This window comes from Pipra filicauda, unplaced genomic scaffold (genome assembly GCF_003945595.2).
Source record: "Pipra filicauda isolate LSUMZ 115617 unplaced genomic scaffold, ASM394559v2 scaffold61_size3293851_pilon, whole genome shotgun sequence".
Taxonomy (NCBI): domain Eukaryota; kingdom Metazoa; phylum Chordata; class Aves; order Passeriformes; family Pipridae; genus Pipra; species Pipra filicauda.
In genome coordinates, this window is record NW_024104776.1 from 1,898,309 (window position 1) to 1,926,128 (window position 27,820).

Here is a 27,820-nt window from a genome sequence, read left to right on the forward strand (position 1 = left end):
CCTTTCAGAGTATTTGACTCTGGCAGTTTAATTTAAGCTGCTGTTGCTTTGCTGCCAAACATCAATGCTTAGGCCCAGACTAGATCATTCTCCAACTGCCATACAGAAGAAACTTATCTTAGTATGAGCATTATAAGACCATGGTTATATTTTGCAAAGCATAGGCTATAACATGCATTATACTGCTGTATAACTCAAAATTTCTATCTTACAAAAATGATCAACTTAATGCTACAGAAAATATAGTTTCAATGCAGAACTGAAATATCTTCCCACAGAACTGTGAGGATTTGTGTCTGCTGTCAGAAGAATCAACGTTATCTACAAATGTGTCTAGAAGGTCAGTGGTGTGAAGGTAGTGTGTGAGTTAGTTTTGCCTAGTGCAGCCTGATAGCTATTGCTTACTTGCAGGGAATTGCCTTCAACCTTTTTCTTTACAGACACGTAGAATCTTCTTTAGAAGCAGATGAATTATCTTTCACAGCCAAAGCCTTGTTTTTCCTTTCATCATATCCATCTTTAAAGCAATTCACTGTTCTTTTGTAAAAGATCTATAGAATGCTTTGTGTTTCTGGATAACAAATTAAATATTACCTATTATTTAAAAAAATTATTTATTATATGGTACATAAATGCATTGTTCATGGCAGCAATCTTTAAGAATGACAGGTACTATGTCTCAAAACAGAGATATCACAGTTACTTCTTTATTTTGATTATATGCATATATTGAAACAGATGAAATATTACAGTGGGAGTAAGTCATAAAAAACTGTCAGGAAAATTTTTCTCTTTAATGCATGTAGATTAGATTTATTGGTGGTAATGCTGAGTTTTTAGTCATAACTGGTACTTGTCATTGAAAAATTTAGTTTCCTTTTAAGATAACTGAATTCCTGGGTCGAATGATAAATTGTAAAGTGAGTTCTCACAGCTATAAATAAAATCAAAATACTCAAATTTTTATCTTTACTGTTATTCTATTATAAAATGTTGCTATACAAATGTCATGAGGTGAGATAAAATGCAAAGAGATGGGAGACCTTAATTAGGTACTGTCTATTGCATAAGAAACATTACTAAGAACTGTAAACTTCTTACTCATCTTGTTATTGGCAATATTTTCTCCACAGTTAAACTGAGCTTCTAGGTCACACCTGAGGTTATATGTAATTTCTGCTTCAGTTCTCAGGTGATTAAACTGGTGCTGTACCTAGTCTGAGCACTATATTGCAAATAGGTGATACCAAGGATGATAAGTGGGTTTGTTGATACAATAGCAATGATGAAATAATATTGGCCAATGAAATATAGAAATATAAAATTTTCATAGTGAAAGTGTTCTTTTTCTACTTACAGTTTAAAACAGTTCATTATGCACAACATACTCTACAGGGAGGAGCAGAGATACAGATATATGAACACATTTAAATTTACTGTCCTTAGAAATGCTCTAGATCTCTTTCTATCTGGCCTCTAGATCTCCAAGGCTAGAGGTGGGATGGTTTTCAGACTCCTAACTTAAGAAGCATTTTGTATGTGGACTTAACCAAATACCTTCTGAGTCCTGATAGCTTCATGTTCTTTCATATTTAACCTCTTGTGTTCACATGGCACAATCCTACAGGAGCCTTCCATCTCCCACCACAAGTTGCCAGAAGAATCAAATGCCTCTAGGCTGAGATAAAGCCCCAAAGAATTGACCCCTACTGAACCCCTGTTCAGTTCAGCTTCTGTCTCCTTGAGTAAGGCCATTTCCTGTTCTGCAAGGAATCTCCATTCCAGGAGATCTTTTTCATCATTATAACCAGCAACTTATTGTATTTGTAAAAAAAATGGTTCAATTTATATGCATCCCTTAAAGACAGACCTCTTCTCCTTCTCATGCTGCCCACGTAAAGTGAGGTGATCAATAATTTAAGTTGGAAACAGCGAGTGTACAATATTAGAGGGTTACAACAAACACTGTCCTTGTGCAAATCAAAAAACCTCACTTTCGGTTTTGCCTGATGTCAAACTGTACAAATCTAAAATGTTACGTTTCTTCACTTCTGAAACATTTTTATGTATTTGCTGCACAAATGGTTTGACTCTTCTTCCCTCTACACTACATTTATAAGAAATCCAAATCCAACTAAATATTCTTACTCTGGAAGAAACTGGAGAATCTTTTCTGTACAGACTAGTAGGACTTAGACCTGATATTTCCTACCAAGAAAGAAAGATGATGATGAAAGATGGGTCAATTTATCTCTTCTAGAAATCACCCAGGCTTAATTAGAACTTTATAAGAAAAACATATTATAAAATTCCCACAGGACTGATGTCCTGTTACACTGCATCACATACAATATATGCAGCAACTTATTTTTTTTTTTTTTTTGGTTGACTAACAAATAACACTATTGCCTTCAGGCATGTAATTTCTTATAAAAATCAATAATACCATAAAACATCTATCCTTTATCAGGATGTATATCATCCTTTGATGATTCAAACATAATTTTATTTTATAAATATTTAAAATCTGTTATTCTAGCCATGTCTCTGTTACTTTGGGCACTTTTACTAAAGCACATCACACACAGTCAAACACAGATACAAATCAAAAGCAATGTGGCTATTTCTTATCTTCGTTCAGAGGAAGAGAGGGATAGTGCTTATTTTTGTAATAAGGTAACTGATTAACATTGGCTATGAATGAATTAGGCAATTTTATTTTAAATGATAGCTAGGAAGCAATGAAGGAAAATATGTCCTATTTATTCTAAGAGAACAGAAAATCAGACCGCATATAGACTAAAACTTGCTAGCAGCAGATAATGGGCTGCAAGTCTGAAAGCAACTGATTTATTAAAATTAGTTTTTTATTGACCACTTATATTTGAAGATATGTTATGACATATGGGACTCATACAGATTTTTTGATTGTGTTTCAAATAATACTACCTCAAAGGAAACTTTTTCGTATTTTTCTTGAACTGTGATTTTTGAATATTTTACCCAGAGTAAAGTGTCCTGTTATTATATAAGTGTAAATCATTGAAACAAAAGCCAAAGGAAAGTCATGAAAAAAAATGACATATGCTGTTAAATTATATTAATTTACTGAAAATACTATATATTCAAGCAGTGACAAAATATTTTAAAGGAATCCTGAACATATTCTTTGAAAAAGAAGTTGGTGAGTCATGTTCCCCCAAAATTTCTTGTCATTGCCACTTTTTTCTTTTAATACTATAAGACCCTTACTTTTGAACTACTTCCAGCTACTAAAACGTATGCATATTTTTGACTATACCATTAGTTTAATGACATACTCATCTTTCTCTGTATAATTTGAGCATTATAATTTTTTTGCTTAAGGAAATACTAAATAATGATGCAATCAAGCTGAATGAATAATTACAGAATATGAACACATATTCTGTAACTTTAACTCTTGGCATACTTTGCTAATGTACTTTTTTTTACTGAGGGAAGATATGATCTAAGTATTATATAAAAAGAAACTTTCATTTCTTCATCATTTGCTATTTTAAACTTGAGTTGGCATAAGGACAGAACAGTCAATTACAAAAATTATCAAAAGGCATTTATTAGCTTTTAAAACTGATACTTCTGCCACACTTATTTGGAGATTCAAGATACATCAAGAACAGGATTCTGATAATTTTAATTTGACTATGTACCTGTGTTTGCAAATAGCCAGCTGTACATGCCTGTAGTTACTGAGATATATACTGATAATATCCTGTTTGTTTCTGCAAGTCTGATCAAAAGTTTCAGCTTGAATAACAAGCACCCAGCTACTGGTCTGTCTGTTGTCCTGTCAATAATATAAGCACATACAATGCTAAGTGAATCATTTTGAAGGCAATAACAGTATTCAAAAAGATTTATCATATAGATGTTGCTGTCCATTAAACTATTTCCTTAAAATAGACTTTACTTGCATATAATATCTACTCTTATCCGCGTTGTTCCTCCTTTCCAGTGTAAAATTGCAGCAAAAGAGCACCCTCCATTTAAATCCTAAAAGAAATGCCCCACAACATTGACCAGCAGTCCCTAACCAAAATTTAACCAGCAAGAAGGAAAGTTTCCCATATGAAGTGTTGCTTGAGAATGCAGTTTTTGTACAGAAGCAGAACTTAGATGACTTCTTTGAAAATAGAGAATGTACGGGAAAATGAAGAAAAATAAGAAGCAAAAACAAGAAAGCATTTTCCTTTGCTCAATACTACTACTAATGAAACTATAGGACATTTCTTTTCTTTTTTTTTTTTTCTCCTTTAGGTAAATGGCAATTTCTGCTATTAAAAAAAAGTGAATATCACTTTAGTCAGTGATTAGTCCTACAGAAATGAATGATGCCATTCCAGGAAGAAAATGCTATTTAGTGAAGAAATTAGTCCTTGAGGATATATTTACAGGTATTCTTAAAAATCACGTATTCTACTTCACACTGGGGACTAGTGACTCTCATTATACCACGAATGTTTGTCAAGTCTTAGTATGTCCAACAGATAAAGAACGAGCTGACAGAGCATCACTGCTCAAAAATATGCCTTGCAAAATTTCACTCTCAGTTCAAACTTTCTTCAAAGTGCAAAGTAAGAATTATGAAAACCTGCCTAAACACAGAAGAAGCATTTACATTATGTCTGAAACTAATGGGCCAGTTAAAAGAATCTGGCATGGGAATTAGACAGTTCCCTAGGATTGTCAATCCATACCTGTTTCAACAGTTATTAATGTTAAATTGCAATTGCATGAAAGTAAAATAACCTGAGGCAGCTTGTCTGTAGAGGGAATGACATAAACACTATCAGTCAAGTGTCCAAAATGGGTCTGTCACCAGGAACATAACACACAGAGGATGCTATCACATCAACTTATGCAGCTACCTCATGATTGGCAGTCAGCAATAGCATTTTTCTGTCTTAAAAATTGGCAGTATTTCAGATTTAGTCTACTCCCACAATATTTTTATTCCTCTTGGAAAAGTTATAGGGTTATTTCTTAAATGCATGGGAAATTTAATACCTTCTGTGTAAATCTGAAGCATTGCTCTCTCCTGTTGTCAAGCTTTTAAGTTACAGTCTAGCAAGAGAATCTAATACCCCCCAAAAATAGAACAAATCCTAAGGTTCATTTCATTTGCCTTTTTTCTTTTTTTTTTTTTTTAATAATATGTTAAATATTCAGTCTTATCTTTGAACTATTGACAAATCTTGCCACTTGAAGATCAGAAATATTGTTAGATAAATAATTCTAAAAACATTATTTTCCTATAGAAAATCAAGGTGAAAAGGACTAATTTTAATACATGGAAGAAAAAATGCATACTGTATGCTTCATTGCTCTTATGCCTTTGAACACGTGACTTTCACTCCAGCCATCTGAATATCTTCTGCATTAAATCATAAGGAGCAGACAATGACTATCAAGACTAGGATGTCTTTGTAATCTCCCTTTCTTCCTTTCTTTAGCTAAACATGCCTAATTAGAGCAAGACTTCAAGCTGTGAATACTTAGATTTATTCATGCATGGTACTATAAACTATTTTCAAAATAAAAACTGTTTCAAAATAAAAAAATCTCCTGAAAGAATTTTTTTCTTTCTGTGTTTCCATGGGACTCCTTGATACTACAAGAGTTAAAAAGAAAGATTTTGTGGCATTGGAAGTTTAAAGAAACTCATTCTGACTGAAATCACCTGTAAGATCATAATGCAGCATGTATTCCACTTGATTTTCAGTTGCATAAAACTTTACTCTCAGGCAGAACAAAGTATTAGCTAGAAATTACCCTGTGTCTTCTGCTTTATTCTTGCTGGATTTTAATGTGGAGCTACTGAAAAAAAAAGATCTTAAAAGTTCATAGTCTAGAGTTAGTATTTAAGAACATATAATTAGAAAAATCTTTCTCAAATTTCACATCTACAGAATTTAAACCCAAGGGGGATTATTTTTTCATTATCAATTCTTCCCATTTCTTCCTCTCCTTTTACACTTTTATATTTTATTCCCAGTATAAAGTGGATTCCTACACTTGATTCATGTAAATATTATTTAAATTAGGAAATGTTTTATGAAAATAGACATTCTTTGGATGTCTATGAATATAGATGCTTTCCAATCAGGCAAAACCTCCTGTAAATAATTTTCCTAAAATAAAATTGTATCTAAAGTGTACAATTTTAGATTCCTGGGTTTTAATACACACCACTGATTTCTCTACAACATGATCGTAAGTAAGAGACACATATGACCACCTGACAAGAGACAGCTGTTTGAAGCTGAAACTCATAGTCCATACTTTCATTAAGTTAATAGGACATTTTTTTCTTTTTCTTTTTTAATTCAATAGACTTCTAAGATTTGGAACAGTAAAACCATGTCCTTTGTTGAACCAGGAAAACAGCAAACATCCATCTTCAATTATGTGTCATTTTCCTCCAAGAAAATAAGTTTTGATGAATGCAATCTTACAGACAATACCAAGATTAAATCATTTGAAACTTCAAGAACTCTGCTGAATGATGGCTTAAGGCATGTCAACTGGAGACTCAAGGATGAAAGATTGTTTTATTTCAAATCTTTCATCTTTATTTAAGGGTAAACAACTCATCGTGAGTTGTTTAAATTTAATATTTGGACCATATAGAGCAAGAACTGTGGCAAAAGATTAGGATTTAAGTTTGTAAATCAGAGGTGCTGATTACTGTGAGAAGCAGCATCTGAAGATGAAACTGGTGATCAGTTGCCCACTAACAGCTTTCTTGTGAATTGATTTATAAGCACATACAGAACTAGAGGGCAGGGGATGGACGTCCTTTCCTTTATGGAAGAGCTGGAGTCACACACTAGTAAAGACTGGTCTTCTGTGTTCCTTACTGAGACTCCAGGTAAAAGATCCCAATCTCTCATGACTTAAGCTAAATTCAAATGCATGGCTTATATCTTATAATGGAGAGACCAATCTAGAAAACAAATTCTACAGAAAAATGAGATTTTAACAGTAGGGATGAGAAAATTGATCACTGTCATTTAAAAAGGAGTTATTTAGCACCATCAGCACACTCAACTAATGGACAAAAGTACAATATATATGCTGGCATATGCTTTTCCTATTTTCTGCATTAATGATTTTAAATGAGAAGATGGATGACTTGGATATTGCTCTCCCTTCTGCTTTGAGTGGCTACTCCTAAGTTCCATGGCCTTAAAAAAATGTAAAAACCTCCTCTCTTGATTTTGTGATAAGTTAAGGTCACCAGGGGTTTATTAGTTAGTCATAAACAAATGAATAAAATATCAGGTTTTTTTTTTCTTGATCACAGTGTTACAACAAGATCATAACAGCAACCAAATAATAAAAGCCAATTATATGTATAATTCTCTCTTTTTTTTTTCCTTCCTGAATTGAGTAAGGACAGACAAACAATTATTATTCTTTACATTTTCACAATAATCCCTAAAATATGCCTTTGCAGAGAATCTTGATAACTTATAGAATTAATGAATCAGTTTCCATGTCCAAAACTAGTAGTGCAATATAGTAGATTGAAGCATGAATAAAAAAAATTTGTTATACAAGTGACAGTGAAATTTTGGAGAAGTAGTGCTTTACTGAGCTAGAAAGAGAGAAACCTTTTTTTGTTTATGCCAGAAAAATTGACATCTTCATTTACTGCCTTGATTTGATCCTTCATGAAGCCCAACGTTTATATCAACAAATACATGTATAATGCTTATATGTACAAAGACCCAAATCTCAATAAAGGTTTTTACATAGCCACTACTTAGAGTTATAAATTTGTAGTTTTTCAAGACTTCTATTAAAGAAAATATTTATTTCTTCAGAATTCATAATAATCTTCATCAGCATACATACAATTTTTTGACATTCTGTGAACAATTTGATTCACAAAGGAGGTTAAAATTATAGCTGTGACAACCTTAAAAAATCCAATTATTTAAAACCTCATAATTCATGGGCTATCACTATTTTCTTAATTTAGCATGCACACAGTTACAAACTGCCTGTTAAGTAGTTCAACATAATCACATGCAGGAACATACAACTCTCCTTCCGACTTCTTCCTATTCACATTTTCCTCTACTATGATCATAAGTTTTAAAAAGAAACCCTTAGATGTTAAGAAATTAAGCCTTTTTACTGAGATTGTTGTCTTACACTATTGATTTTTATTATACTCATGTCTACATTTTAAGAAAAATGACACACTGATAGTATATAAATCCAAGGATATCGCCAGATATCAAGAAATGCATAGTGGGGCATTGCATTTGAAGGACTAGTTAATGAGAGAGAGGATTCTTAGAGTTTCTTCTAAGCTGGTTCTTAACGACAGTAAACTACATTTTCATCTAAATGATATTTCTATAGACAAATAATAAACACTTCCCAGAAAAAAGGTATGAAGTTGGTATGAAGTGCCATCTGAGAAGAAAACTAGTTATACTCAGCACACCATGGAATTATTGTTAGATAAACATAAAATAGATAAACATAAACATAAAATAGAGAAGTTACATACATATCTGAATAATGCTGATTTCTACTGCTGATGAGTACTAACAGCAAGGGCAACATTTATTAACAGGAAAGTGTAGCTATATCTAGTGACATATGCTGGGAGCACTGCATCCTGTATCACATAGGTGTCGTGGACATTGTACTACACTTGAAAAAAGATTGGCACTGTCACTGAGTAGAAATATTTTGAAATTACATTGGTTTTTTGAATTTCCTGCATTAATTCACTTCAATCACTAGAGAGAAGAGCAGAGATAAATGTCAGACTTCCTATTTAATTCCCTTCTTATTTTTTCAGTGAGGTGATTGCAAGCTACAGCAAGGTTTAGGCTAACCTCCTTACACATTCAAGCAAACTTACCACAGTAATATTGTTGAAGTTTCGAATATAAAGCAGAAGCTACACAGTAATACATTTTGTCATTCTTACTGGAATAATGTTTATAGGTACATACCTAACATGTATCTGTCTTGTCTAGACCAGTTAGCTTAATTATCTAGCTGTTTATCCATTAGTACATTCAAATTTTCTTTCATTTTACATTTATTATATTCATTTTATACGCTCACAGCAAATTCTATAATTTGATTATTTCATTTTCAAGGTCCTGTCAAAATTATCAGTAACAGATGTAATATTGATTTAATGGAATATTAAATCAATGGAATATTATATTAATGGAATATAAACTTCAGATACAGGATTTTTTTCCTCTTGAAACTGAAACCAAATGCTAAGCTACTGAGAAGCTTGGCCAATGAATAACTTTCTAATGAGACAAAAAAATTCGTACTGTCACTGAGCAAGTACCATTCTGAAATGGAGTTGACTGTTTTCCAACAGCAGTTCAAAGAGTTATCTTTGGGGGACACTTTACAAAGTACATCCCATTTATGAAACAGAAAAAATTTATATTAGTGAGCCATTGTTCTTATTTGGAAATTAAATAGTCAGCTTGCTGATGGACTTGGTTCTGTTTTCCACTTCACTAATTCTAATCTACTAATTTTTTTTGTTAGCCAACAGGCTTACAAATTTTCTTCTAAATTCAGGATTATTTTTATATATGTCTAGTTTAGGGGAAAAAAAAAGATTCTTCATAATAGACCAGTTAATATGATTCCATAAAAAATAAAAATACTATCTATGTATTTTAACTTGAGAACTATAAACACTTTTAAAGAAAGGCTTAGTTTTAAAAACAAATAAGGAACTTGAGATTAGTTTTTCAACTTTGTCTTACATGATCATAAAAATGCAGGCTAATCACTCTTTAATGCTACCCAATAAAGTGATAGTCTCATGAGAGTCACTAGAAATTTTATGTTGCTGCAAGCTTTCAAAAAATTCATTGCAAAACTAAGTCCCAATACAGATACAATATGGAAAAAATAAGAAATGCCCCACATTTTCAAAATCTATAGTTTTACAGAAAGTAAATGGATCTAGTGTTCTATCATTTAGAAGCAGACCAAGATTCCTCATAATTCTAATTAATGTAGAGATTTCAGTTCAAAGTAAGGCTATAATCTTCATAAGACATCAGAAGACTAGTACATGTCATATAGATTTTACTGAATATGAATCTTAAACCTCTAACACATGCCAGAACACTAAATGAATGCATTAATATACTTTGGAAGTATTTGCACTACTTTTGTGAACAGAATTGTTGATTCTGACTTCTCCATGAAATGTATAAGAACTGAAATGAGTGATTGGTCAAGTTGAATTGAGAAAAAAACTCCATCTAAGATGAAGCAATCCTGAACTTGCTTGAAAGAATGTAGTGAACTGTCACACTCAGTGATCATCAAAACCTATTGAACAGCATTGCAAATTTGATCCACCAAATACCTGTAAAATTCAAACCTAATATGATGTTTATTCTGCTTTCTGGAACATTTACAAATTGATAAAAACTGAATCTAAAGCAAAATGCAAAAAAAGTTCTCAAATAAGAACATAAATTATTTTTATATAAGCTGTTCATATCAATTCTAGCTGTTTCAGCAGGAGGGAGAAAATTACTATATTTGTCATCAATAACACCTTATTTTCACATTAATACACTATTTTCTAAGTTTGAAAACAAATAAAAATTGAGAAACAGAGTTAACTAAATGACTAAAAGCTAAAAGGCAACTTCCAGTCCACAGCTTCCCTCTACTGTTTTTTCCATTGATTAATTTCAGTTTTAACCTCACACTAACTAGCAAAGCAGATTTAGTAGCAATTGGAAGCAGTTGAAATTGCTTAAACCAAAACTTTAAAAGCAGCCATGCTTTAGGAAAGAAATTGGAAAAAAACAAAGCTTTTTTAGAGTAAACAGGTTAATTTATCTGTATAGGTTATGAAAACATTGAATGAATGTACTTGAACTGCAATTACAGAGAATACATTCATATTTTCCTCCTTCACTGCAATCTTCACATAGAGAGGACTGTATTGCAATCAATGTCATAGCGATTTGAAGAAAAGTAGCGCAGTTTAGGGCACTGTTTAAAACCATGCTACTTTAAAACTACATAAAGAGGAGCAATGATTATGACTGATAAAGTTTTGTGTTTGGTTTTTTTTTTTAATTAAGCTTCTTTGGACATGTGAAGCACAATTTTCTTCTTGGTGTTAGACTGAATTTCCTTATTTAAAATAAGATCTCCAGTGAATTTAAGGCTGAACATTCCAAATTGACAGAAGAACTACTCAGACAGTAAAATTAACTCAGGAAATCATTTTTATATATTTACCAGGGAAAAGGCCAAGTCCTCTCTTCGAGAAATTTAATGCTGTCTTGCTTGGAACTTTGACACGGGATCATCAGTTACTGTAAACAGGGGAATCTCAGTTGTCTGGGAATACACTAGTTAGTAACTGAAATATCTGCTAATTGGTGCATTTGTGATTCATTTGCATACCTACCATATCTGTTGTAGTCTTTTCAAATACACAGGAAAAGTGAAAAATTTGAATTATTGAAATATAGAATTATTATTACCTAAAATTTATTTACTTCTGTTCTTAAAGATATATCACAGTTCAATGTTTTCTCATGAAATATTGGAAGAGAGATTAAAAAATCTGAGTGGGCTGTGACAATGCATGAAGTAACTTTGCTCTGCAGGTATAAAAGCTAGGGCAACTCAAGAAAGATCTCATAAGAACATGTAGTCAAGAGACACAAAAAATCTTGTCTTGCCTATCACTGCTTAGCTGTAGTAGCCCAACACATTTAAGAATTGCTTTAGTTCTCAGCACTAGCCAGCAGTGAAATGCAAATATATAAGCTTTACCAATTACCCTCATTGTAGGGACCATTCTGAATGTTCAACAGCCCACTGGGCTGTGTTAATGCTTGTAGCAATACTCATATTGGCAGTGGACTTGTAGCAACCTCTCAAAACATTATGAAGATGGATGGACAGTGAACATTAAATACTTATCTTTATTGCTTTGTTTTTCTTTGGCTTTTCTTGAATGTGCACAAATTCGCCCAAAATTTCCATGCCTATACTCTACACGAAGTGGAATATCCCATGCTGAATACCTGATCAATTATACATTAGTAGCACACAGAGCATTCTTGGTTGTTTTACACACACTGCTGTTCTCAGCTTGTTTTCATTCAGTAATTAAAGTGTTTAAAGTCTTGAAACAGTTAACCTGCCAGCAGTCCCATGTACCGTCCACACCATAAGTAGCCAAATGTAATGCAAGCTGAGCAGTGACAGAGAATGAAAAATAGATTGGATGTTTCAGGTTGGGAGCAGTAAATTATCATGTTATTTGTTGAACCATCCCTAGGCTCAGCCAGCCATACATCATTTGTCAATACTCCAAACTCAATCTATAAATTAATGTCATGATTTTTGTGCTGTATGCTGTTCTCAGGAGAGGTCAGGAACTGCAGAAGTCATGTAATTTTACAGGATGATACATTTTCACAAATCCCAGGGGATCTGATCTATATTCCATATAGATGATCAGAAGCCTTTTTATCTCAGCTGATACCTGGATTCAATTCCAGTGTTACCAAACTTGTGGAGAGTGAATAGGGTATTACGCTAATACCAAAGGGAAAGGAAGTAGAAACTTGCCCAAACACAATAGGTATGAGTTAAGTACTTGTATCTTCTATTATGTTTATAGAAATTTTGAGTGGGGAAAAATTATGAGAAAAAGGAAACACTCTAGAATTTCACCACCTATGTACTTCTCTGTTGGCATTTTAGTACTGAGTCATTAACGTACCATACCAGCACTTTCCAGAAGAGCAGACTGAAAGGATTAGGAGTTGCAGTGAGTGATAATCAAAGTAAACAGATATGCTAAAAAGCCAAGAGCCTTAGTATTACTATATATACTATATATACTAATACCTAGTATTACTACTTCCACAGGAAGAAGGAAGGAAGGAAGGAAGGGAGGGAGGGAGGGAGGGAGGAAGGAAGGAAGGAAGGAGGGAAGGAAGGAAGGAAGGAAGGAAGGAAGAAAGGAAAGAAAGGAAGAAAGGAAGAAAGGAAGAAAAGAAAGAAAGAAAGAAAGAAAGAAAGAAAGAAAGAAAGAAGAAAGAAAGAAAGAAGGAAAGAAAGAAAGAAAGAAAAAGAAAATGTTTTCAGGGTTTTTTGCTTCTCACTATCCTACTCTGTTACTAGGTAGCCCAAGTCAAGTCTGTTTTGCTTGTTTTGTTACTTCGTGAACATTGTCTCCATCCTTACCTTGACTCATGAACTTCTCATTGTATGTCCCTGTCCTTCTGAATAGAAGTGAGAGAGAAGCTTAGTGGAGACCTCTCAGCCAGCCAAGGTCAACTCACTGCAACATAACTACATGTTCTCCATGTTCTAGATATGAATGTTGGAACCACAGATAGTGCAGATTTCTTTTACTTAACAATAAAGTCTGAATATTGTCATTGAACATGCCTTGCCTCCTTGCAGGTGTATCATGTTTCTTGGTAAGAGCAGGTGACCATTTTTCTATATTAACTCTACTCCAAACCAGATGAGAAGCACGGGTAATTTGCAGAGATGTGATGCTTTCCTAACATAAAGCTGCACTATTTGCAGACTAGAAGTGGTTTGCAGCCAAGACTGGTTGTATCTAGGTATGAAGACATAACCAAAAAAATAATTCTTTATTGACTGTGCCCATCAAACAATGAAACTCTTTGCAGATGACATACCTTAATATGGTGCTAACTTTTCTGCACAGTTTTAAGGGATAAATCTCAAGGCACTGATGATTTGCTCCAAAATTTGCTACTCCTAGAGCTGACTGGGACTTTTCTGACTAAATGTAGGTGTATCAAGACCTAAATGCACTGTCAGAAATCAACCCATCTCACTGCCCGCCTGCCTGGCAGGCTGCTGAAGAATCCATGACTTCAGCATCAAGTGCAGTTGTATCATGGTGATGGGGGTCAGAAGCCCAAAAGATGGGAAGAATAACTACACTACAATAATCAGTCTCTGGAGTCTTGCCTGAATTTTGAAGGAAAACAACTTGTTTGAATTTCCTTCCTATAAGAACATTTTAAAAATCTACAGGAAGTAACAGATTTGAAACCATACAAATAGCCACTATTACCTTTGGTAGTGCTGGGTGCTAGAAAGTATCAGCCTAGGAAAGAAATTGAATCCATTTCTCCTGGGTTTACAAAAAACTACTTAAAACACCAAGTCTCATTCACTTCTCTTCCAAAGTACCTACCACAGCAGAGGCCCTTATAACAAAATACTCAGTTAAAGACTACCACATGCATAATGCTTGGGGTATGACCAAGAAGGAAAAGACAGGCTTTTGTTCTAGTTTCAACAACATACTGCTATGCCATTTTCTTTTCAATCTTAGTACTTCTGATATACTTTAGTTTCTTTTAATTATGTTCAAAAAAACCTAAACAGAATAGACACAACCTACCAGGAAATGGCATCAGGTTGCACCAGGTTTAAAATTGATATTACGAAAAATGTCTTCACTGGTGAAGAAATTTTCACCACTGAAATGGTGGTCAGGCACTGGAATAGGCTGCCCAAGAAAGTGCTGGAATCACCCTGCCTGGAAGTGTTCAAAAGAAATGTGGATGTGGCATTTACGAATATGTTTAGTGGTGAATACACTGGTTCTGGGTTAATCACTGGACTTCATCTTAGAGGTCTTTTCCAGCCTTAATAATTCTATGATTCTAGGACTGATTTACATATATACAATAATATACATATACACCTACAAATAGGTATAACTTATACTTCCTTAGGACAGAGAGGTTTCCCAAGATGTACCAAACATTGTTCTGTACTTTTCGATAATTAAATTTGATTGGTTACAATGGTCTAAATGCCAATCAGAACATCATTTCAAATGTGGTGGTTATTAAGGGTTCACTTCTATGATCTTCATCATAAAATCAAGGTAAGATGCCAAAGAACCTAAACAGCATGTGGAAAAATCAACCTTAAGTACAATGACAATGGTAGAAAGTCTTTTAGAAAATCCCCAAACTCTTACATTGTGGAGAGAAAAAAAGAAATTACTTTGCTTAGTATACAATGAAAAATACTTATCCTGATCTGTTCTACAAACACCAGAGTGTTTAGTAACATGGATGTTTAAAAGTAATTTTAAAATGGAAACGTTAAATTTGCTTGTAAATGTCACCCTTTTCAGGTACAATGTGTTGTTTCGTACCATGACTCCTGCATGTAAGAATGCATTAAAAAACAAACCTGGAGAGGGTTTGGTTTCTGCATCATACAAAATATGCAGCAATTTGAATCAGCAGGGGTTTTTTCAAGAGGAAGAAGGCATGGATGTACTCCTGCTTCAGAAAATAGTTCATCTATTCTCAAGTAGTATGGAAAGACAACTTTCTTACGTGCAATATCTGTGATGAATAGCAAGGTATGGCTGAGGAATACAAGAATCTAGCAAGATCTGAAATAAGTGGATGAAGAGGAAGCAAGAGAAACATTTCTCTATTTTGCATTTACTTTTTTAAATATTTCATGCTTCTTACCAGTAATAGCAATTGCAAATCTATATTACAATCTCACACATGGATATTTTAGAGAAAGTAGATTCTATATCCATACATATATCTATAGTAAATATTTAATATGGAGAAAAGTCCTCCGTCTCAGATTTCTTTCCAGACTTTGGCACATTCATCTTTCGTCCAGTTAATGAAGTTGCATTTCCTGTCCCTCTTCTGCAAACTGCTCATAACAACTAAAAATATGACGAAATTTTATGTATAAAACTCATAAAGATTCTCTGATGTTTTCCAGTAATACTTTTATTATTGCACGTGAATGCCTTTTGGAAGTGTAGAGCAGGCAAATAATTTTAAAAAGAAGGTGTAGAAAGCATGAAAGCAGATAAAATAGGTAGTGACTTATTGCCTTGCGTTCCAATAAAATGTGTTTACTCCTTTTTATTTATTTATTTATTTATTAAAATAAGGAGTAGATTATGACTTTCACACTTATAATATGATTAAAAATTATTTTAACTTAATTTAATCAATTTATGGCGTGAGCTATATAAAGGATAACACAGTATCTCTCTATTTTTGTTTCACAGGACCAGAAGATATTTATGGCACAGTACTTTTATCACAACCCCTAAGAATGTCAAAATGAGATGAGAAAGAAATCTTGTTGTATAGAGATGCACAACGTATTATTTTACATATTTCAGTTTAAGGTAAACAGCCAGAGGATAAGAAAAACTTTTTTTTTATTTTTTGTAGCCAAACGTTAGACCATGTTGTTAGTCTGCTTGTGCCATCACACTAATACATACTTTGTTCTAGTATAAAACATAGAACTTGCAGATACTACAAGGTTCATCAGATTTTTAACAGCTTACAAAGAAAACCCCCACAACACCAAAATCCAAACAAACAAATGAGCAATTAAGAAGCTTTCTGTTGAAATCAAACAAACAATTCCATAACTCCATATGCCTGAAATCCTAGATTTCACCATTACTAAACTACCTCCACTCTGTGCTTACTGGGAAAGGTAACCGTATGCTGAACTTCTAGGGCAGAGGCTTTGAGATTTATATTCTCCTAGTCTCTCTAAATTCAATATTCAAGATGGTGCTAACCTCGCACCATCTGTCAGATGAAGCTGAAATCTCCTTGCTCTCTTCTCTTTTTGTTCTGAAGCTGCTCAGTTTATGCAGGCAGGAAGATTTTTTTCAACTCCTTTACTCTTGAGGAGTTCTACATACACTCTAAAATGGATGATTCAGTATTATCTTAGCTATCTTGTTTGACTTTTGTTCCTATGGGAGCAGTTTATATATCATACAAATTTCAATTTCTTCAAGTACAACTGTGTTAAGGAAAGCACCTACAGTGTCTACACTTCAATACAGTTGTCCAGAAAGAAACAATAATATAGAACTTCTCTACCTAGAATCACAGCATAGCTTGTGTTGGAAAGTACCTTAAAGATCATCTAGGCTGACAGGTCAGTAGTTCCCAGGGTCTTCCTTTCTACCTTTTCTAAAGATGGGTACAATGTTTCCTTTTTTTTTCTTTTTTTCAGTCACCTGGGACTTCACCTGGCTGACATATCATGGAGAGTACCTACCTAGATCCATTATGTTAGACATTGTTAAAGAGTCTCCAGACAAGTTTACCGTATGTAAACAGCAAAGGCAACTGAATCCCTATAACCCCTCAAATATACGCAACTACATAAGGAAAATTTAGGGAAGGAAAAAGTTTTCAACTTTTTGACTTTTCATGGCTTAAATTTAGAGTTTCCCATATTGCAGTCTCTGAGCAAGTTTACCTTTCCCAATTTCTGCATTTAGAAATGTTACAGATTGCCTACTTATTTTGTCACAGCACCTGTGCATGCTTGTCTGGAATTTAACTTTATTTCCTTGTTGTCCCACATTTGCCCTACAAATTGATAATGCAGCAGCATTCCCAGCTCAGAAAATTGCCTGGAAGAAGTGCTAAAAGGATGGTGACCATCTTGTGTGTCTACTGTTTTCAAATTTAGCACATGGCTATTCTAGTAAAAAAAAAAACAAACAGTTTGTCTTCCAAAAATATTTTTTAAAATCCTAATTAATTTTAGAACCAAGTCTGCTGTCAATTAATAACCTAGAAGTGGCTGGAAAGGATGGAAAGCAATAGCACAGAACCTGTTACATCAGTGGGTATGAAGATGGAGTATAATTTTCTGTATTCATTCTATTTGCTAGTAATACTTATTACCAATGTGTGTCAGAAAATTTTAACAATGTATTTCAAACAGGTAACTAAGAAAAATGAGGATCAACAGGCAACCAATTATGAGAAATGAGAGGAAAAATCCAATACTTCTAATTCATAAATGTTAGAACAGAGATGCATACTTATAGGCAAAATGAAAAAAAATTAGAAACTAAAACTCATTATTAATGAAAAGGGAACTATTTCTCCAGAACAAAAGAATATACATTCTAAATATTAATCTTAGACTTTAACATTTATTACCATGACTCAGAACGAACTTTGCCCTGAAAGTGGATAGTGTTTCAAATATTATGATAAAAAAGGGAGAATGTAAGAATCCAGAGCAACATATTTAACTTCATTCAATGCCTTTCTTTTCACTCTTTTTTGGATCTCAAACATTGTGGCATGTGTGGAAGTGAGAACATGTATCTGATCTCCAGTGAGCCATATGCTTTACAGAGAGGGCAGGTTCCTTCACTATATATATATATATATATATATATAAGCAAAATCTGAAAGCAGAAAAGCCATGATCATAAACTTTATTAGAACAATCCCTGACACCTTAGCAAAGAAATATACCATGTTTTGGAATAGTTTCAACTATATAGGTTTATTTTGCTGCATCCAAAAGGTGAACTCTGTATTCTTCTTTCCAGTACCCAAACATTTTTTGGGAAGTTGTTCTTCACTTCCACCACCTCTATGATTCTTGAGCTTCAAACTCACAAAACTAACAGCAAAAATGGGAACTTTATTTTTTTTTTTAAAGCTCGTGTAGCCATTTGTATTGTTAGTAATAACTGCAAGTATGATCATTGATGCTTCATCTCGAAGACTTAATGCTTCACAGTAATCTTAATCCAAAACCTCCAGGCTTCTTAACTGTCAAAGGTCAGAGTAATATGAATTACATCTAATATTCCACTGACATCTGTCAAATTCTTTCAGCACATAATGTTTTTGCTTGTCAAAACTATCAAGGAGAAAAAGCCCAGCCCATAACCAGTACTAATTTGCCCAAAAGCTTTTTCAGAACAAAAATGAACTGAATTTGTGCCTTTTCAAATGATAACAGCAACGTAATTTTACTTTTTTAAAGAAAACAAAGCAACACCAACAAACGGTGAAAAGAGACCTAAAAAGAAAAAAATATATACAAAACTAAAAAAAAAAAACCATATTGCTGAACACATTGCCACTTGAACACAAACAATCCTTCAACTTCGACGAAGTAAAACTTTTTTTACAGAGTTATAACAAGACTTACTTATCTCAGTTTGACTGCACTCAGAAAAAGCTGAAAGTATAAGAATACAGAAGAAAAAGACTGTTTATGTTATTGATGTATAAAAGAGTTTTATCAAGGTAACCATCACAGCAGAAAGACATTCAAGAAATAAAAATGGTGGATTGAGCCAAAGCAACCACAGGAATGGATAAATCCCTAAACCAGAATTTTCAAATAGAGTAGCTGATAAACACTTTGCAATAACCCAATTTTATTTTCCCCAGGACTTGAATAGGGAAAATTTTAAGGGAATGCCAAAGTATAGCCTTTTAAGAATAATTAAGATGTTTGTTGGCTGTAATGACTCTAGAACTGTAGTTCATGCATGCCTGGAAAGAAAGAAAGCCCTTCAATTCATCTACTTCTATACAGAGTGGGGCATTGTACTGAAGAGAAGACAGAAAAACATCAGTATCTTGGGGAATATCTGCATTTGTTTAACAGTTGCAGTTTTAAGATTTCTCTGTGATTTTCCCCTCATGTTACAACTCATTCTATACTCAAATCACTGAAATCACCTTTCAGTCCTAATCTGTTTTCTCCCTTATCTCTGTCTTCATACTATTTTCAACCTCCCTATTTTTTTTATCAATAGGTTTACAAGTTCATCAATTTTCCCCACATTCTGTCATTTAGAAATCAAAATAGATTTTTCACAAACCTGTGCTGGGATTTGTATCACTTAATATTTTGCTGGCAAAGGGAAAAGCAAGCTCCACTGACTAGTGCAACCCAGAAGCATCACTCCTTGAAAGCTAGCTATTATTCAGGCACAATCCTCATCATGCTACTGACTTCCATAATAGCATCATAAACTTCTAGCTTTAATCAGTACTCACGTCCACCAATTTAATTTTACTGCTGGTCCTGCACAGCCACCATTGCTCACTGCATCATATCTACAAGTTTTGTGAGAGTTTAAAGGTCATTTCAGAACACCTATATCAGTCTAGACACTTGTCTTACAGTCACACTACAGATATCAGGCTTGCAGGAAGAATTGCTTCTTAACAGATACATGCATCTGAGCATGGCTATAAACTATGCAAAATATGACAGTACACTTACCTTAAAAAGCCTGCAACAACAATAACAAAAAAAACCCAAAACAACCAAACAAAACCCATTCCAACAATTTTTTTTAACAAAGTTATCAGGGAAAGATAGCACCTTAAACCCAGTAGCTGGAACCCAGAGCTAAAAGAACTTCTCTATTTGCTTGATAATACACTGCAGAGTGCAGAAAACAAACCTTATGGGAAAGAAGAAGGATTTGTTTGAGGCTGTGTGGAACCCTACTCCTTTAACTCCAAGAAATTTTACTCTAAATTTTCAGTCTATGTTATTCCTGTTATTTGAATGGCCACAGCAACACAGAATGATACTGGGCATATATTCTTTATTTGTTCCTGTGATAATGTCACTTTATATCTTAAAATCTTTCCGCTTTTTATCTCCTTTATGTATTTAAAAGACAACAGTAACATCTTTAAACTGTTATTATGCTGGAGTAAGTATGCTAAATTCCCCAAAACTATTTCAATTTTCTTCACAGTATTCTGCCCCTCCCCTTAATCTGCTTATGTGTTTGGCAACATTTAATTCTGTCTCAAGATTCAATGTGTTAGCAACCTGAAAGTTTTGCACTTCCCTATTTTTGAAGCAACTCACAATTTCATGATTCTTGTTAAAAATAAATTTGTAAAAATTCCCTTAATGTCAATAACTTTCATATGATTTTCAGGGAGGCTGAAATTGAGACCTGTAACATGTTCCTTGCTAAGGTAGCAGTAGTTTCTCAAGGTCTAAAGAAGAATTCCCACTCTTTAGAGTCTGTCTGAAGTTCACTGAGTTATAGACTATTTTTCATGTTAGTTAATCAGCCATGACTTCTCATTAGTTTATTCCCACTGAAACAATCCTCATGGTAACAGAGAATTTAAAAATGTTGCTTGCTAATCACCAAAGTCACAAGGTTCTGCTGCTAGAGCAGATGCCAGAAATAGATTAAGTGACAGCAAGAAGTTTCCTATTCTTCCTGAAGGGGGATAATTCTTCTGTAAAGACTTGTTGACCCATGCTTTTATTCAGGGAACTGTAATATTGGTGGCTGGTTTGTTCTTCAAAATATTTCAATAGGGCTTCAGAATTGAACAGATTTTTACAGCTGTTGTAGATGTCAGAAGCACTGGTGGTAGGGATGGGAACAGCTAGATGATAACAAAAGCATATGGAGGATTTTTATTTGTTTTTCTGTAGAATGTTTTCTTTAGCAAATGAAGATTACCAACAATTAGATGCACCTCAGATGACTAATTTGCTGAAATCCTAATGGAAATACAGAGACTACAGCCCACCCAGGGCTCAGACTTGCCAGTAGCTGCCTTGAAGACAATAAGCAAGCTGAGGGACTAAAAGCTGCAGGAGCTCAGGAAAAAAACACAGGCTCTGAGCCAGCACACCCAGTGGGCTGGTATCGCAGTTCTCAGGCTTTCTGGGGAGAACCAAAGTGTTCTGCAACTTTAGAGACCTATTTTAAAACAGAATAGCATTTTATTGTGCTTAATTCCACAATTAAGAAAGCTATGTGCCAGAAAAATGTGCTGCTTCTCAGATTTTAAGACTGCACAGAGAGAAAGATATCAGCTCATACTATCAAAACCAAAATGATACTGTTATTTTAAATCATCTCCTGGTACAATGCTGACAAAAGCCCTACGTCACATTGTTCAGTCCCCATATAAAATCAACTCAGATTTGAGTAATACTTTCTCCTCATCTCCAAGGAATTATTGACTCTATGCTCAGCAAACTTTTTGCAAGGGTTCAGTGTCACTGTCGTTCCATCTGTCTCTGGAAGTCAAGATAATAGGAAACAAGGTATCTGCTTCTGTATATTCAAAGACTTCATGGTGGAAAAATGTTCACATTATGAAACTTCAGGGTCCTAAAATATTCAAGGTCAACCGGTTACGATTCTAGAAGATTTTTGACTTGAGTCAAAACCACTTGAATGTTCCCTTCCCATTGAAGCCATGTGAAAGAAGAGGTATTAATAGAGTGAAGCTATTATTGTGTTAACCAAAGAAGCGGCCTGATTTGCCAAAACAAACCCCATTGTCTGTACACCACTATAAATCATGAGGCTGTTAAAAGTCTACTCATTTTCCCATATGAACCACTGCACTAAACATGCGAAGAAAAAAAAAATGTTTTAAATAATAAGCAGTTCTCTAAATATTCCTTAAACTTTGATAAGTTTCATAAAAGACAGTGAAGCTTGACACATTTCAGCATCAGTGAAAATGGTAACAGTTCTTTTTAAGAAGACAGAATTCATTGTGGAAGTGACTTGGCAAAGAAATTTTAGACCACATTCTCCTAGTTCAGAACACACAAAGGATTTGGAGTTCAAGAGAGTCATACATTAATGAAACAAAATACTGTATCTCTCTCATCTGATAGTTATGATGCGGTTTATACTGTTTAGATAAACTGAAGGCATGGAGAAAGGCAAACTGATTGAAACTCCATCATGCCCACAGCTAAGATTTGTAGTCTTTCAGAAACAGCAAAGTATCTGACACTTTTATAGCTTCATCTTCTCTGTGTTGTCACATCAGGGAGCTGTAGGAAGCAGTAAGGTCCTCTGAAGTTGTTTCTTCTCAGGATGAACAGGCCCAGCTCTCAGTCTCTTTTCATACATCGGGTACTCCTGACCCTGACTCTTGGTGGCCCTAACTGGATTCACTCCTGTATGTCAATATTCTTGTGCTAAGGGCACAAAACTTGGACATAGTAGTCCAGTTGTGGTCTTACAACTGCTGAACAGAAGGGAAAGATCACTTCCCTGTACCTGCTGTCAACACCTTCACTAATGCTGTTCAGGTTATGCTGTCCACCAGGACCCCAGAGCTTTTCTGCAGAGCTGCTTTCCAGACAGTAGACCCCAAAAGTGCTTTAAGGCTGGAATTACCACAACCCAAGGGCAAGAGCTTTCATTTGTTCTTACTGAAATTCATAACGTTTCTGTCAGCCCACTTCTCCAGCCTGTCCAGGTCCCTCTGACAGCAGCCCTCCCTTCCCAATTTGGGTCACCTCAATCTGGCTTGCAAACTTGCTGAGAGTAATCTCCATCTCGTCATCCAGGTTGTCAGTGAAGACAGGGAATAGTATTGGTCCCAGCACTGATCCCTGAGGGATCCACCATCTACTGGCTGCAAGTTTGGCTTTTTAAAACCAACCTATTTTCTGTCTACTTTAAGTGCCTTTATCCATTCTGTGTTCTACCAATTTTTGGGCTATGGAAGAGGCTAAGGGCTTCTTTGTTCCTCAAGGACTAAGGGTCCTGACAAGCACCTCCCTGAACAAACATCTCCCCTCATCATATCATTGACCATGTGTATCAACAAATTGTCTTCAATCTGTTCCAGAAATCTGGATTGCTTGTGTTCAGCCTTATTGGCCCTCCAGTAGTTACTGTTGTGGTTAAAGTCACTCAAGAATACCAACGTCTGGGACTGAGGCTTTTTCCACCTCTCTTAAGAACGCTTCATCTGTCTTCTCTTGTTGATGAGAAGGTCTAGAGCAGGCACCTACTACTATATCACCGATCTTGGTCTGAAATGTGATCGCCACCCAAAAGCTCTCCAGTGGTCTGCCACTTCACCCAAGCCTCTGTCCACTCAAAACACACCTTTGCAATCCATCTTTCATGATGGGATATATATATCAACATTCATAATATTTGATCCAAAATCCACATAATTAATGACCTTACACACTTTTAACTTCCTCTACATTTCTCAAACTTTGTTTCACTTTAATTTATTATTTAGACTGTACATGATGCAATGTTTATATGATAGTATTAATATAGAATCACAGAGCATGCAGAGTTGGAAGGGACTCACAAGAATCATTGAAGTCCAGCTCCTGGCCCTGCACAGGACCATCCCCTAGAGTCACACCATCTGCCTTAGAGGGTTGTCCAAACTCTTCTTGAACTCTGACAGGCTTGGTGCTGTGACCACTTCCCTGGGGAGCCTGTTCCAGTGCCCAACCACCTTCTAGGTGAAGAACCTTTTCCTGATATCCAGTGTAAACTTCCCCTGACACAGCTTCCTGCTGTTCCCTCAGGTCCTGTCACTGGTTGCCAGACAGAAGAGATCAGTGCCTGTCCCTTCACTTCCCTTCATGAGGATTTTGAATATGGCAATGAGGTCTTCCCTCAGTCTCCTCTTCTCCAGACTGAACAAGCCAAGTGACCTCAGTCGCTCCTCATATGGCTTCCCCTCTAGGCCCTTCACCCTATATTTAATTTTACATATGTATATATTTTAAAAATATATATAGTATTATATATATAAACTTTTTAAATGCCTTTCAAATATGCCACTAAAAAAAATAAAAAGTTTACCATTAAAAAATTTCCCATTATTTTTAAAAACTTTTTTTCCCATTAAAATATACCCTAGGACACAGATGTCTACAACTGTACTTTCAAACAAGAAAATAGTGCACTTTAATACTGCAATGTTCAGTGTCTTGCAAGTAACTACCTGCCATTATGTAGTACCATAAAGCCCAAGTCTTGTTCTCAACTCATTCATTATGCTATGTAGTCGCTCAAACCACAGATTGCTTGACACCCTGCTTTACAATATCCTGAGGTTTTAGCTGGTATTTACCTCTTATTTGCAATGGTATGATAATTATGAGTTTAGTAAGTGCCTATAGCAAAACTTCTTAAAAAAAGAATGTTTCACATCTTGACTTAATAACATCTTATTTTTCACTCAGTTTTACAAGTTTAATTGAAAATCTCTAGTCTTTAGGCCATCTGCATGCAGTCAAAGATAAATAATGGAAGAAAGAGTTCTGTAACACCCCAACACCTCTCAACATATAATAAAAACAACCCTACCAAACCCTAAAACACCCAGATCTCAAACTGCAAAGTTTTTGTTTACCACGAATTCTTTTAAGTGAAGGATTTCTATCTGGCATTGTAAGTTAATTCATCTGAGCCAGACTTTGACATGTAACTTGATTTCTTCAAGCTAGAGATGCAGTACCAATTGCTTACCTGACTCACACGCAAATGTCTTTGATGTCTCATCATGAAAGATAATTGCCACTGCATGTTTCTTTGTCTCCCGAGGCAATCTGGTTATGTTTTTGATATTGTGCAGCTCAGTTACCTTAAAATGAAGAAAAGTACTTTAGATCAGTGTATAAATAGTACAAATAAAAATATTAACCTTAACTGCTCCATTTTTACTATAAACAGTTTTTCCCCCGTCTTAGTTTCTGCCAGGTCAGGGTTAATTTTTTACAGAAGTTGGGAGAGGGTCCTGGAATAACCCAGATGTTATTCCATACTACATTGCCGGGTCGGGAGTAAGAGACTCTCACTTCCCAGGAGAAGGGCGTTCCTTCCAGTGGAGAAAAAGTCTGGTGGGGAAGAGCTGGTCCATATTTGTCATGGGCTTTCTGTGTAAATTGTTTCTTAGCCTTACACATTTTTTTATTAATATTGTTGCTGTTAGTGTTAGTTTTCTTATCTCATCACTGTTTCCAGTCAATTGTTCTCAGCCAGTGATTTGCACATTTTGTGCCTCCAAATCTCAACTCTGTCCTTGCAGACCAGGAAGGAGGAAGGGAAGGGGGGACTGAGTGAACGGCACTGTGGCCTTAAGTTTTGGTGGGATAACTAAACGGGGGAATACCATTCCGAAACCACAACACCCCCTAAGCTTATTTATATTTATAAGCTTTTTAATTGATAAAAACACATACATAGGTAGAATCTAAAGTTGCAAAACTTTCTATAAAATATAATGTATTAAAAAGGGAATGCTCTATTTCTCTAATAAAGTCCTACTTGAAATCATTGTTTACAATGACATCAAGTCAGCCTTATGATTTTCAGCAATCTATTTTTCAGTTTCTATATTCATACGACTTGGATCAGTTTCAGAAACTACATCAAATAGAAAACCTAATGTAGGAAGGACAGTGTTTTATTAGTTAAGTGCGGTAACTCAATTAATATGTCAAATAGTATCACTACATTTGTAAGAATAGATACTCATCTGTTTTTAAAGTGTAACAGTCACCCCCAAAAGAACTCAAGGTTTTATTTTATTTTCTAAATATCTGAAAAGCTTATCTACAAAAAAATACCCTTCCAGCAAATTTACGGCATAAAAAATTCAGTCTATTTCCATTTTCTTTTGATGCAAGTAGATAACTACTATTAATACAAATGGAAGAAAAATACGTTATTAAAACCAGAGCTGGTGGCACAGTTGATATTAATCTGCTTAACACTTCATATTATAAAATCTTTTTCTCAGTTTCTTGGAACTCTGGGCAAAATTTATCTGTTTATAGTTGGTTTATTCAGGCAGGACATTTGCCTCAGGTAGAATTAATTTCTAAAAAAAATGTCATTCATATGAGTCTGGCCATCTATGACTATGGAAAAAATGGACTGAAAGTAGGTGCGGGTTTCTTTGTTTTTCTTTGAAATTCTTATGCTCCCAGTATACAGGTCTAGCATTCCTTCTCATAGGTTGGAAGAAATGTTTTTAAGGCAACAGAAATTTTATATGGTGCAGTAAAGAAATGCAACATGTTGGGGCAAAGATATTTCAAATAATATTTATAGCAGATGAGCAGTGAGAGGCATCAAGAAGCCAGCAAAAGAAACTGAGACAAGCATGAAATGTAAAGTTTATGTGTTGATGATTAACTTGAGATTAGAATTGAAGATTGCTCTAGGGTCTATCTTGACAGCCTGCAGCAAAACTAACTCCAGTTTGTCAATATCTTTTTTGTAACAAGTGGGCCAAAACCAGATGAAGTTCTGTAAATATTGTCTAATGTGTGCTGAACTGAGGGGGATAATCATTGCCTGTATTTACTGGCCACGATGCTGTTCATACTGCCCATGGAGCTTTACTAGCTGAGGCAACAAGATCCAGGACCCTACCCACAGGCCTGCTCCCAGCCTGCCCATCCCAAGCCTGTGTCATTGCAGGGGATCCATTTTGATTTTCTGGAAATCAAAATGTCTCTGGAATCATACTGCCTCCCTAGATAGCACAAAACTTCTTATAACTCCAATGTAACAGGCAAAGTTATATGAATTGCCTCTTCCAAACTCCCTTTTACTCTCTTTCTTAAAGTCAAGGTTTTTTGAGCCATTCATAGTTTCACACAGAAGTCATATTCCTCTTGTGTATAACTTTGCACAAAAATGGACCTGTTTGAAACTACCATGAGATACTGTGAGATATCTATTGTCTTGTCAAATGCTTTAATGGTGTAATATGGGTGGAGAAAATATTTCTGCCAGTTGAAAAAAAAATTTTAACAATTATATCTTTCTCATTGAAATGCTTCGTTTTACAAGAACCAAAAGAAATAATAATTGTCATTATAATATTCTGAGGATATAGGGAATTTATATACATTTTAGGAAAAATAACTAATTTTACTGGGCAAGCTAACAGACAGAAAAAAAAGAGAAACAAATTAACTGAGCTTTAGCACTCAGCCCCATCATATCTGAGAAAGCAGTGCATTTCACAGATTCACAGAATGGCTGAGGTTGAAAGGAATCTCTGCAGGTCATCTGGTCCAGCCACCCTGCTCATGCAGGACTACCTAATTGCCTGGGACCACATCCAGATATCTCCAAGGT

The 27,820-nt window shown here is 34.8% G+C and overlaps 1 protein-coding gene across 1 annotated transcript in view; it reads right to left on the reverse strand.

Moving 5' to 3' along the window:
• The window catches only part of DOK6 (docking protein 6), a 247,241-nt gene that overhangs the window by 102,769 nt on the left and 116,652 nt on the right, over positions 1-27,820 (reverse strand). Inside the window, exon 3 of the mRNA XM_027723126.2 lies at positions 25,196-25,310. Within this exon, the coding sequence (XP_027578927.1) occupies positions 25,196-25,310 (115 nt within the window). The remainder of the gene's footprint in view (positions 1-25,195; positions 25,311-27,820) is intronic.